Source organism: Phyllostomus hastatus, unplaced genomic scaffold (assembly GCF_019186645.2).
Source record: "Phyllostomus hastatus isolate PE091 unplaced genomic scaffold, TTU_PhHast_1.1 phas_contig_113, whole genome shotgun sequence".
In the NCBI taxonomy this organism is placed as follows: domain Eukaryota; kingdom Metazoa; phylum Chordata; class Mammalia; order Chiroptera; family Phyllostomidae; genus Phyllostomus; species Phyllostomus hastatus.
Window position 1 is genome coordinate 15,517,837 of NW_025333530.1, and position 13,685 is coordinate 15,531,521.

At 36.9% G+C, this 13,685-nt stretch overlaps 1 protein-coding gene across 1 annotated transcript in view; it reads left to right on the forward strand.

Moving 5' to 3' along the window:
- Nucleotides 1–13,685, forward strand: part of CBL (Cbl proto-oncogene) — a 115,784-nt gene that overhangs the window by 28,506 nt on the left and 73,593 nt on the right. The window contains exon 2 of the mRNA XM_045838929.1: nucleotides 2,906–3,153. Within this exon, the coding sequence (XP_045694885.1) occupies nucleotides 2,906–3,153 (248 nt within the window). The remainder of the gene's footprint in view (nucleotides 1–2,905; nucleotides 3,154–13,685) is intronic.

Consider the following 13,685-nt stretch of genomic DNA (forward strand, 5'->3'; position numbering starts at 1 on the left):
AACTCAGAAAAGTTGAAAGTAAAGGGTAGTAAAAGAATTTCAGGAGAATTTTCTGACAGTCCTGCATTTATGTGAGAAGGAAAGGTATCTCAATCAACTCCATGGTTTTCTGTGTTCAGGGTTTCTCTGCTTTTGTCCCCTCATGATTGTTAAAAGTCCATGCCCCCATCACTGAGATGTACCTCCTAGGGCAGACATGTACTTTGTTTCTGCCCTTGAGAATTTTCTTATTCTGTTGTGGAGTGAGCCATGCATTTAAAAGGAACTTGCTGCCCTAATTGGTGTTGCTCAGTGGGTTGGCTGTTGTACCACAAATGGAAAGGTTGTTGGTTGGTTCTTGGTCAGGACACATGCCTGAGTTGCAGGCCAGGCCACCAGTTGGCAGCATGTGACAGGTTACCCATCAGTATTTCTCTCACACATTGATGTTGCTATCCCTCTCTTTCTCCCTTCCTTCAACTCTCTATACAAAAATAAATAAAATCTTTAAAATGAACTTGCCATGTATCATTTTGCATTTTTAGGCATTTGTGTGGATGTCTTCCTACCCCATGCCTTCCTTCCTCAGTTGTTTAGTCTGTTATGTGTTATTTGAATCATTAGTCACCCATATAATTTAAAGAACTCACCCTGTAAGGGGACTACTGAAAACGTAAAATGATTGCCTGTTAGCAGAGAAGTTATAGATAATTTCTTTTTTAAAATATATTTTATTGATTACATTATTACAGTCATCCCAATTTTTCCCCTTTGCACCCCTCCACCTGGTACCCCCCATTTCCTCTGGCAGTTTCCCCACCCCTTGGTTCATGGCAGTGGGTCACACATACAAGTTCTTTGGCTACTTCATTTCTACAAATTCTTTGGCTACTTCATTTCCTATACTGTCCTAAACATCCCTATCTTTTCCATACCTACCAATTTGTACTTCTTAATCCCTGCACCTTTTTCCCCATTCTCCCCCTTTCCCCTCCCAACTGATAACTCTTCAGATGATCTCCTTTTTCTGTTCTTGTATGCTTAGTTTGGTTTTTAGATTGAATTGTTGATAGTTGTGAATTTATTGCCATTTTAATGTTCATAGTTTTGATCTTCTTCTTAAATAAATCCCTTTAGCATTTCATATAAAAAGGGCTTGGTGATGATAAACTCCTTGAACTTGACCTTATCTGAGAAGCACTTTATCTACCCTACTAAGTGATAGCTTTGCTGGATAGAGTAATCTAGGTTGTAGGACCTTGCTTTTCATCACTTTGAATGCTTCTTGGCAGTCCCTTCCAGCTTGCAAAGGTTCTTTTGAGAATTCAGCTGACAGTCTTATGGGAACTCCTTTGTAGGTGACTCCCTGCTTTTTTCTTGCTGCTCTGAAGATTCTCTCTTTATCTTTAACCTTTAATTATGATGTGTCTTGATGTGGCCCTTTTTGCATCCATCTTGTTTGGGACTCTCTGTGCTTCCTGGAGTTGTATGTCTAATTCCTTCACCAAATAGGGACATTTTCTTTCGTTATTTTTTCAAGAACATTTCCAATTTCTGGCTCTTTCTCTTTTCCTTCTGGCACCCCTATGATGCAAATGTTGGATCGCTTGAAGTTCTTCCAGAGGCTGCTTACACTATCCTCATTTTTTGGTTTCTTTCCTCTTCTTGCCATTCTGTGTGAATGTTTTTTTCGTCTTTATGTTCCAAATCACTGATTTGATTCTCATTTTCATCCACTCCACTGTTGATTCCCTATAAATTTCTCTTTATTTCACTTAGTGTAACCTTCATTTCTGCCTGGGTCTTTTTTTATGCTGTTGAATACCCAATGAGTTCCTGAGCATCCTCATAACCAGTGTTTTGAACTCTGTGTCTGATAGGTTGCTTATCTCCATTTTGTTTGGTTCTTTTTCTGGAGTTTTGTATTCTTCTTTCATTTGGACCATATTTCTTTGTCTCCTCATTTTGGCAGCCTCCCTGTGTTTGTTTCTATGTATTAGATAGAGCTGCTTTGTTTGACTCCCTGTCTTGGTAGCATGGCCTGTTGTAGAAAGGTGCATCCATAAAGTTAGAATGGGTACAGTCTTAGGTATTTGCCAGGGTGGGACAACCCATGGGACAACCCATGGGGCAACCAATGTCAACCAGGTTGATGGAGTCTCAGAAATGTTGTTGCCACTGTGTGGCTCTGTGTGGGGAGGGCTCAGAAAAGGGATAATGGCTGCTAGCTGGCCTCTAGAGTGTGGTCTGGGAGGAAACTGTCCCCCAGCATTCACTTTGATACCAGACACTTCAGTTTCTCCCCATATGCCACTGGTGCCCTTCCAGCTACTGTCCTCGTGCTCGTGTCCCGGGGTAATGAATCTGTGTATGTCCCAAGTCTGCTGTAGGCCCTTTAAGAGAAGATGCTTGAGAATCCTGCAGTTTCTTTTGCTGCCTCAACCCTCACTGGTGTTTTTACAGCCTGAAGTTATGGGGACTTATCTTCCTGGTACTAGAACCTTGGGCTGGGTGGTCTGGTGTGGGTGTGGGATCCTTTGCACCCAAAACATTCCATTTGATTTTTATCCACCATGCATGGGTGTGGGTCTGCCTGTTCCACATCTCTGCATCTGCTCCTCCTACCCGTTTGGATGAATGTGATTTCTTTAATTCCTTGTTGTCAGACTTGGATACATCCCAACTTTCTGATCATTCTGTTTGACTGTTGTTTTGTAGTTTAGTTGTAATTTTTGCTGTGGTTATATTAGGAGATGAGTCATGTTTGTTTGCCTATACCTCCTTCTTAACTGGAAGTCGATCATTTCTTATATCCTTATCCTTTTTTCACTTTTCTACAAAAGTACATGTTGTATAACTTTTTTAACTTAAGGAAATTGTCCTTAAGATTTTCCAAGTAATAGTCCTTCTTTTTCATTTGTTTCAGGTGGTGCGGTTGTGTCAGAACCCAAAGCTGGCGCTAAAGAATAGCCCACCTTATATCTTAGACCTGCTGCCAGATACCTACCAGCATCTTCGTACTATCTTGTCAAGATACGAGGGGAAGATGGAGACACTTGGAGAAAATGAGTATTTTAGGGTATTCATGGAGAATTTGATGAAGAAAACTAAGCAGACCATAAGCCTCTTCAAGGAGGGGAAAGAAAGAATGTATGAGGAAAATTCTCAGCCTAGGTAATGGAGAATACTACACAAATATTTATTCAGGTCTGTGACTGTTCAAATGGGTAACACATAGAAGTAGTTAAGTTGGTTTTAATTTTATGTCAATAATGCAAAGTTGACATTTGATTTAAAGGTGTGCTGTATATAAAAGGTTGCCTTGGAGAACATTGAACTATCTGTAACTTCATTAGGTTTGTTTACTTATGGAAAGTCAGTGGCTTAGAGTCAGGAATATGAGTTGGAGGTGGTAGGTCCTTTAGAGACCCTGAAGATCATGAAAATTTGTGGATAGGGGAGAGTGTGAATGAAAGAGGTTGGTGGTAAGCTGTGGTTAGAAGTAAATAATAAGAGGTTAGATTTTGCTAGAACTGTAGCATATTAGGCAAATTGTAAGTATGGGAAAATAGGAAGAAAAATTATCATAAGCCGTTAGTTTAGATAACTTTTTAATAAAGCATAGTGAAATGACATTTCTTTTACAGGTAAACTGACTTTTCTAATAGAACAGATATTGCCAAATGCAGTTAATTCAATGAATATTTGAGGGATCACTATATATTCGTTTGTTCTTTTTAAATGCTAAATACTATATTGGTTATCTTGTGTTATTTATTAGCTTGGTTGTAAGTGACATACTAGGAGAGAAATAGGTAGATTGTACATATAGGTATAGTTGTATTTGGTATTATCCAGTTGGAAATAAATATTAACTCATCTAAAGTAAGTGAAAAATGACTTCCGGCAAGATCGAGGCATAGGTGGACGCACGGTACCTCCACGCACAACCAAGATTAGAACAACAACAATTTAGAGCTAGAATAACACATAGAACTGATAGAGAATTTATCTGAATGGAAGTCGGACAGCCAAGAAGTTGAAGTAGACCTGTTCACCCAGACAGGTAGGCAGGGCGGAGCCAGGCGGGCTCGGGTCGGCAGTGGCGCGCGTGGGGGAGAAATCAGTGCGAACTGGGCTCGAACTTGGCGAGTGAGCCATCCGGGCGCGCAAGATCGCAGCGGTGTGAGTGCGCAAGTGGAGGCTGGCAGACCCAGTGAAGCAGCGATTGTGGACCAGGGCAGAGCGTGCAATCCAGGATCCCAGAGAAGGGACTGTGTTCCCGGGAGAACGGAACTACCGCCATTGTTCCCTCCCGCCCCCGGCCTTCGTCCCCACATACAACGTCACAATCTAGCGACTGGGGTGCCCAGCCCCGGTAAACACCTAAGGCTCCGCCCCTCACCGTAAAAAGAGTGACCAGACTGGGAAAAAAAAAGAAAAAAAAAAAAGACAGGGAGAGACATGTTTCCAACAGAAGAACAGATCAGTCTCCCAGGACTCATCCTTTTGAGCGACCAAGAAATAGCCAATCTATCAGATGCACAGTTCAAAACACTGGTGATCAGAAAGCTTATGGAATTGGTTGATTTTGGGCACAAATTAGATGAAAAGATGCAGGTCACCATAAAAGAGATTAAGGAAGATACACGGAGGAGAGCCAATAGTGAAGGGAAGGAAACTGGGTCTCAAAACAATACAGTGAACCAGAAGGAAGATAGAAACAACCAGGCAGGAAAGCATGAAGAAATAAGAATTCAAAAAAACGAGGAGAAGCTTAGGAACCTCAAGGACATCTTCAAATGTTCCAACATCCAAATTATAGGGGTACCAGAAGGGGAAGGGGAAAAGCAACAAATTGAGCACGTATTTGAACAAATAATAAAGGAGAACTTCCCCATTCTGGCAAAGGAAATAGTCTTCCAAGAAATCCAGGAAGTTCAGAGAGCCCCAAAGAAGTTGGACCCAAGAAGAAACACACCAAGGCACATCATAATTACATTAGTCAAGGTAAAAACGAAGGAGAGAATCCTAGAAGCAGCAAGAGATAAGGGGACAGTAACCTACAAAGGAGTTCCCATCAGACTGTCAGCTAATTTCTCAAAAGAGACCTTACAGGCAAGAAGGGGCTGGAAAGAAATATTCCAAGTCATGAAAGACAAGGACGTACGCCCCAGATTGCTCTATCCAGCAAAGCTCTCATTTAGAATGGAAGGGCAGATAAAGTGCTTCTCAGATAAGGTCAAGTTCAAGGAGTTCATCATCACCAAGCCCTTATTTTATGAAATGTTAAAGGGACTTATCTAAGAAAAGAAGATAAGGAAAAAACATGTATAGTAAAAGGACAGCAAACTCACAATTACTAACAACCACACCTAAAGCAAAACCAAAAGAAACTAAGCAAACAACTAGAACAGGAACAGAAGCATAGAAAGGGAGATCACATGGAGGGTTAGCAACAGGGGAATGGGAGGAGGAGAGAGGGGAAAAGGTACAGAGATTAAGTAGCATAGAATGTAGGCTGAAAATAGATAGAGGGAGGGTAAGAATAGTATGGGAAATACAGAAGCTAAAGAACTCATAAGTATGACACATGGACATGAACTAAAGTGGGGGGATATGGGTGGGAGAGGGTCTCCAGGGTGGAGGGGAGTGAAGGGGGGAAAATGGGACAACTGTAATAATAGCATAATCAATAAAATATATTAAAAAAGTAAGTAAAAATGTAAATACTACTATAAGTTTTTAGGGAATAAATTACTCTTTTTTTTTACTTAAAATTTTTTTATTTTAGTCATTGTTCAAGTACAGTTAATAAATTACTTTTGAGGAGTGACTTGAATTAGGGCAACTTTAATTTCTGAGGGCATTAATTTGGCATATATTACTCAAACAGTAACTTACTAAATTGTATTCTTGTAGCCCACTACTCCTTTCACTATGTTGTTTTAGATTCTGGGAACACTTGTCTCTCACTTAACATTGTACTCAGATCATTATTCATATTACCTTTACTACCACAAGTTACTCAGGTTTGATCCAGGATATTAGTCTTTTTATCAGGTTTTTTTTTTTGTTTATTTGTTTGTTTTTTAGGATTTTATTTATTTACTGTTAGAGAGAGGAGAGGGAGGGAGAAAGAGAGGGGGGGAAAACATCAATGCATGGTTGCCTCTCGTGTGCCCCCTACTGGGGACTGGACCCACAACCCAGGCATGTGCCGCTGGGAATCGAACCAGTGACCCTTTGGTTCACAGGTCAGTGCTCAGTCCACTGAGCCTCACCAGCCAGGGCAGTCTTTTTCTTCTTAAAAAGATTTCTGGTGAATAAGTTTAATGTGTAAGAACCTTTGTAACTTTTAGTTTATATGAAAATGAAGTTCATTCCTTTTAATGATTTCAATTTCTTGACTTTTGTTAAAACCTTGACCATATGGGACTTAGCTAACTAGTCATTTGTATTATTGAGTTTTAAAAAAATAATTTTACTTTATTAGATACCAGAACTTTAAAAATTTATTTACCATCTATAATTAACTTGGTTCTGTTTAAATCCCAGGAGGTGAAAAGAAGAGTTAAGCAATCAATTATGATGAAATGTGATAAATGCTTTAATAGAGATATGTACAAAATGTTGTGAGAACACAGTTTTTCTTAGTGGAATTAGGGAAGGTCGCACAGGGGGAGAGTTATCTGAACTAGGTTTTGAAAGGTAGGAATTTTATAGGCAGAATAGTGAAGAAAAGGCCTTTAACAAAGTGGCATGAAAAGCAGGCTCCATATGTTTAGGGAACATGAGCAGTCTGGTTTGGCTAGAATGTGGGGAAAGAGATAAGCCAGAAATACAGATTGGAGTGAGATTGCAAAGAGTTGTTCTTTGACCTCTAGACCTGCCCCTATAGATAACAGGCTGCCTTGAATAGTGTTTTCTAAAGAGCATTTTTATAATGAAATAAAAATTACAGAGCTTCTGGTCTTGGATCATACTGAACATTGTTTAATATTTTTTTCGTGACTGATAGTTCATCACTTAGAGGAACTATAATGTAGTGGTTAAGATGATGGACTCGGAAGCCTGTTGTCTGCGTTTGAATCCTAACTTTTCCACTTACTTAGCTATGTGATCCCTCATTTTCCTCATCTCTAAAATGAAATAATAATAGTACTTTCCTTGTAGGATTGTTGGGAATTATTAAATGAATAACTAAATGTTTAGTACTTAGAACTAAGTAATAAACACATTGAAAGTGACAAATGGGTTAGCTTTTATTATCTTAATCATTGTCATTATTTTCATTACTATAAACACAGATTAGTGTATTTGGCTGTGTATCAGTGATACTGCCAGGAACTGTTGAAGGCTGAGTTGCTCTTACTAAATGGCTCTATACTATGCTTGTAAGTTCTTTTGCCTTTCTTAAAATCTTACTGTCAGTATGTTTGTCTATCGGTTTTATTTTCCCTAATATGAAGGTTTTAATTCACAATGGGCTTTGAATACATATAACCAGATTCATACAAATTATATGTAAAGTGAGAATAAGTAAATTTCAGATGAGAATCAGATTTTTTTTTTAATAAAGGAAAATATATGGCTTTACTGTATGATATTTGTGATCTGTATTTTGGTTGCTCTTACATATTATTTTTCCTGTTCAGTTTTTGAAGTTGAGATATAGTTTACATACCATAAAATTTATCCCTTACTTTAAAGGGATAAATTATATAATGCATCATATACTTTAATATGATGCATTAGCTTTTAGTGTGTTAACAAAGTAAGGCAACCCTCAGCACTGTATAATTCCAGAATATTTTTATCATTCCAAAAAGAAACCGTGTGCTCATTAGCAGTCAGTTCCCATTCCCTACTCCTATCCCCTGCCAAGCACTCGGTAGTCGCTAATATATGCTTTCTGTTTCTTTTGATTTCCTTGTTCTAAAAATTTCGTATTAGTAGAGTTATGTAAGAGTAGCCTTTTTGGTCTGGCTTATTTCACTTAGCATGTTTTCAAAATTCATTCATGTTAGAAACAGCATGATTAGTACTTCATTTCTTTTTATGGCTAAATAGTATTTCACTGTATGTGTATAGACCACATTTTGAATATGGGCATTTGAGTATTCTGGATAAGTATACTTTTGACTGTTATGATAATATTGTGTACAGGTTTTGTGTGGCTATATGTTTTCCGTTCTCTTAGGTACATACCTAAGAGTGGAATTGCTGAATCATGGTAATTTTATATTTTATCTTTTTGAGGAACTGCAAATTATTTTCCCCAGCAGCTGCAAGGAATGTATGGGGGTTCTAGTTTCCCACAAACACTGTTATTGTTTATTTTTTCTTTATTATAGCCACCCTGCTCGGTATGAAGTGGATATCTCATTGTGGTTTTGATTTTCATTTTGATGTGAGCATCTTTTCATGTGTTTAATTGGCCCTTAAATATCTTCTTTGGAGAAATGTCTATTCAAATCCTATGTCAATTTTTGAATTAGGTTATTTGTCTTTTTATTGTTGAGCTGTAAATGTGCTTTACATATATGGGATACTAGACTCTTACAAGATAAATGATTTTAAAAACTTTACTACCATTCTGTGGGTCTTCTTTTCACTTTCTTGATATTATCATTTGAAGCAGAAAAATTTTGAATTTTGATTACACCCAATATTTTTTCTTTGGTTACTTGCGCTTTTGATGTCATAGCTAAGAAACATTGCCCAAACCAAGGTCAGGAAGATTACACCATGATCATTTTGAAGTTGTTTTTTTTAAAATTTATTTCATTTTATTTTTTTAAAGATTTTTTAAATTTATTTTTTAGAGAGGGAAGGGAGGGAGAACGAGAGAGAGAGAGAGAAACATCAACGTGAGGTTGCTGGGGGTCATGGCCTACAACCCAGGCATGTACCCTGACTGGGAATCGAGCCTGCTACACTTTGATTTGCAGCCCGCGCTCAATCCACTGAGCTGTGCCAGCCAGGGCGAAGTTGTTTTTAATACAGTATGTGGTGTACAGTGATGGTCTAACTTCTTTTGTGTGTAGATACCCAGTTATTGGTCTAGATGTCTATCCTTATGCCAGTACCAGTACCATACCATCTTGATTACTGTGTCTTTGTAGTAAAGCTTTGAAATCAAGAAATATTGAGACCTCCAACTTTATTCTTTTTCAAGATTGTATTGGCTCTTCAAGGTTCCTTGAGATTCTTTATGAATCTTAGGATCACCTTGTCAATTTCAGCAAAAAAGGGCAGCTAAAATTTTAATAGGAACTGCTTTGGACCTGTAGATCAATTTGGAGAGTATTGCTACCTTAACAACACTGTCTTTCAGTCTAGGAACATGAATGTCTTTCCATTTATTTAGGTCTTCTTTAACTTCTTTTCAGCAACATTCTGTAATTTTCAGTGTACAAGTGTTTTGCCTCCTTGGTTAAATTTATGCCTAACTATTTTATTCCTTCTGATGGTATTATACATGGAATTGTTTTCTTAATTTCGTTTTTGGATAGTTTTTGCTGGTGTGTAGAATACAGCTGATTTTTATATATTGATCTTGCATCCTCTGGCTTTGCAGAACTGATTTTTTTGGTTCTAGTAGTTTTGTAGTAGATTCCTTAGGATTTTCTACAAACAGGATCATGTCATGTACAAACAGAAATAGTTTTACTTCTTCCTTTTCTTTGTGGATACATTTACTTCTTTCTCCTGCCTAAGAGCTCTAGCTAGAATCTCATATGTTGAATAGAACTTGTGTTAAATAGCAGTGGTGAGAGCAGACATTCTTGTCTTGTTTCTGGTATTAGAGGAAAGCTTTTAGTCTTTCCCCATTGAGTGTGATGTTAGTTGTAAAATCTGTATAGATATCCTTCACCAGGTTGAGAAAATTTTCTTGTTTCTTGCTTGTTCAGTGTTGTTGTTGTTGTTTTTTAATCATTATGAAAGGATGTTACAGGACTTGTATGTTTTGATTTTGGTTTTTCTTCTTGGGAGAGAGAAATTTGTGAATGTGTAAAATTCTGGAAACATAAGTATCTTAAGTTGAAACAAGGGCAAGAGGTAAGCCCTAGGAATAACTGAAACCATGGTTGAAAATGCTGCTAAGACTATCTGTATTCTCTCAGTGTAGATTTGAGTCTAAATTACAGGAAGATCTGGCATCTGTTGTACCCAACATTTATATCTTACGGATTTCCAGTATAGCAGAATGCCTGACTCTTAGTTCCAGTTTTGACTTTGGCGTTGGTATAGATCAAGTAATTTTCCCTTGAGCAGTCAACTTTGGAAAGCAATGATAAATGATATAATTAGTCCACTGTAGGTCAGTTCTCAGCTCTTGAAGAATATGTTATTTGGTGACATACCTTTTTCCACAAAGCTGTATATGAGGGAGTTTGTTCCCAGGCTAGATATTGAGGAGTTAAGTACTTAATTATTCTCTAGAAGAGAATATAGTTGCTTCCTATCTTTATTTTAGAGAGGATATTAGATGAATTAACTTGTCTAAAGATAAATTTACTCTTTTTTTAGAAAATTTTTCTTCATAAAAAATGAATTAAGCAAAATCTGTAAGCTGCTTTCTTGCCTTTTTAAACTCTAGCTTTTGCACCTGCTTGCTTCTACACAGGATGTTATAGTAGAAGCTGAATGGGATTGTGCAGTGCAGCTAACTGTAAAATATCACTGTCTTACTGCATTTATTTTAGAAGATCAGACCTTTCTATTGTTACTCTATTGCCTTTTTAGAGGGAGTTTAAAAAGAAATGATCAAGATTTGGCTTTGTTGTATTCAACTAAAAATATACAGAAATAGCTAAAAGCTCATGTGCTAATTACTCTTTAAAGAAAAACAATTGTTTAGTCTCTGTGGTAGGCACTGACTGCTCTAGGAGATGTGATGGAGCAGTGAATTGGAAAAAACATAGTTCTTTCTCTTATGAAACTTAAAACCCTATGTTCTCTTTTTTTTCCATTGGTTTTCAAACATAACCTCTAAAACCAATATTGGTTTTCAAATTATTTTGCTGTAGAATAGTGTTTGTGCTGCTGTAGTCTTTCCCTAGGTCCCCGAAGATAGCCAAATCTTATTGGTAGATAATAGCAGGGTAGATTTTTGTGTTGAGAAGTTTGGGTTTGGTGTGAAAAGATTCCCATATAGATTTGAAATGCCTTTCTCATGATAGGAAAAGGGGCAGCACCATGCTCCTGTATCTTTTCAGACCCGCAGAGTGATGATGATGGCTTGAACCAATGTGGTGGTAGTAGAGATGGAAAGAAGTGTTCAGTCCTTGATGCATTTTAAAGTTAGGGAAATATGACTTGCTAATATGTTGGATAGGTTTTTGATTTGAGCAAGTGAGTAGATGGTGCAGTGGGATGCCACAAAAAGGTATTGAACAGGGGAAAGACATGATCTGACTTTTTTAAACAATGGTAGTATTGGCTGTTGTGTGGGAAATGGATTAAGTTTGTGATAGTAGCAACGATGGAAGTAGAGGGCTAGGTTACAAGGTTATTGCTGTAGGCCAAGTCAGACATGAGATAACTTAGACTAGGCAAGAAAAAGTTGAAAGAAAGGAATAAAAATGGACAGATATGAGACAGACTGAAGATAGAATCAATAAGAATTGCTGATGGATTGGACAAGAGAATGGTGGAAAAAGATGACAGGAAGAATCAAGGATTACTTGTAGGTTTCTGGTTATTAACTCTGTTAATGGGGGGTGAAGGAAAATGAGTACTCCCATACTCAGTGTGATAGAAATGAAATAGGTTTAGCATTCCTGGAGGTTGGTTTATATAGAAAAATTTAGAATTTTGCTCAGTAGTTCAACTTTTAGAAATTTATTGGAAGTGAGAAGAGATTTGGTTTAAATAATAGCTACAGAGAGAGCTGTTCACTAAGATGTCTATGTAATAGGGAGAACCTAGAAACAATCTAAATGCTCAGCATCAAAAGATGCATACGTAAATAACAGAAGCTCTTGTGTTCTCCATAGACATTGAAAAATTTTGTTGATGCAGGTTAATGCTAGGCAAGCAATATGTTAAATAGGTGAATGTGGTCTAAAGGTATAAACTTCTAGTTATAAGTAACTTTTGAGGACATAAGGTATTGCTTGTTGACTGTAATATCTCTATAAACAAAAAAAAAATAGGCAACAGAATTGTATATATGACTAATAAGATCTCATTTCTGTAAAAGTGTTTAAGAATATAGGGGAAAAGCCCTGGAAGAAATGATACCAAAATATCAACAGTAATTGTCTCTATGTATTGGAATTAGAGGTAGTTTTAATTTTCTTTTTCTTTATATTTTCTAAATTTGCAATAATAGAAATGTAATTAATTAAGTTATTATTATTATTTTAAATCTTCACCCAAGGATATACTTTTTTGTTCCTTTAGAGAGCAGAAGGTGGGGAGGGGGAAAGAGAGGGAAACATCAATGTGAGAGATTTAGATGCCCCAACCAGGGACCAAACCTGCAACCTAGGTATATTCCCTGACCAGGAATCAAGCCTGTGACCTTTCGGCATACAGGACAGTGCTCCAACCAACGGAACCACACTGGCCAGGGCAATCAAATTTTTTTAAAAGGAGGAAAAAATGGGATTTCTTTTTAGGTAACAACAGCATGGATTGACAAGAACAATCCTGAAAAACTTCTTATTTATTGGTCAGTTCAGTTGAGCTCAGTGAACCTAGTCAAACACAGTGCTAAGCCCTCATCTTGAGAGGCTAGAAAACTTGGTCGAAGTGGAGAAGGTGAAGTTTAATGAAGGTTAACAGTTACACTGAGTTCTCAGTGCCATCCTGTACAACTATAAGGTGACAGTGCTTGTAGACCAGTCATCAGTCATAAGTTATTATGGTTTAACTCAATACATGATAGTAAAGTCTTTGATTTTCTTAGAAAATGTCATGTAGGGGTACACTATATATTAGTGCCTAAAGTACTGTTTGTTTCTTAAAAGCAAATGTCTCCTTGGTTTTCTAGACCTTTTGCTTATAAATGTAGTTTGTTGCCTCAAACTTTTTGATTTTAAGACCCTTTACATTATGAAAATCACTGAGGACATGAAAGAGTTTTTCTGTATTCATATATGTGTATGCATGTATGTGTAGGTATATATACACATATATGAATATTTACCATATTCAATATTAAAACAAGAAACTAAAAAAATATTTGAATAGTTAAAATAACATTTAAACATTTTAAAATAATGGTAATAAGCCCATTATACTATAACATGAAAACGTATTTATGGTAATATTTATTAAAGGAGTTTAATAGTTTTGCAGATCTTTTAGGCCAACTCAATGAACATTTAGTACTTTTTTACATTAAAATTTATGGTCTGTCTTGAACTTGGAATTAATCTTCTACTCATGCATGATTTTGTAACATCAGGCATTGTTTACTTGGAAAATATTGGTTCAATAGATTATGTAGATTTTCTAAGTGTTGACACATCCTGATACAATCACATTCATAAATTAACCTCATTAGAAGAGTTTTATTAGGAAGCCATTAAGCTCATGGTGGTGGATGGAAATTTTCCAAAATTCTAACTTTTGCTTAAAAGCTCGAATGTTATCACTGGCAATAAAAACTAACAGTTGTTTTTCTTAAAATGACAGGCCATTGTATTCATTTTGGAGAAACTGCCAAATAACCAAATCAGAGTAATCAT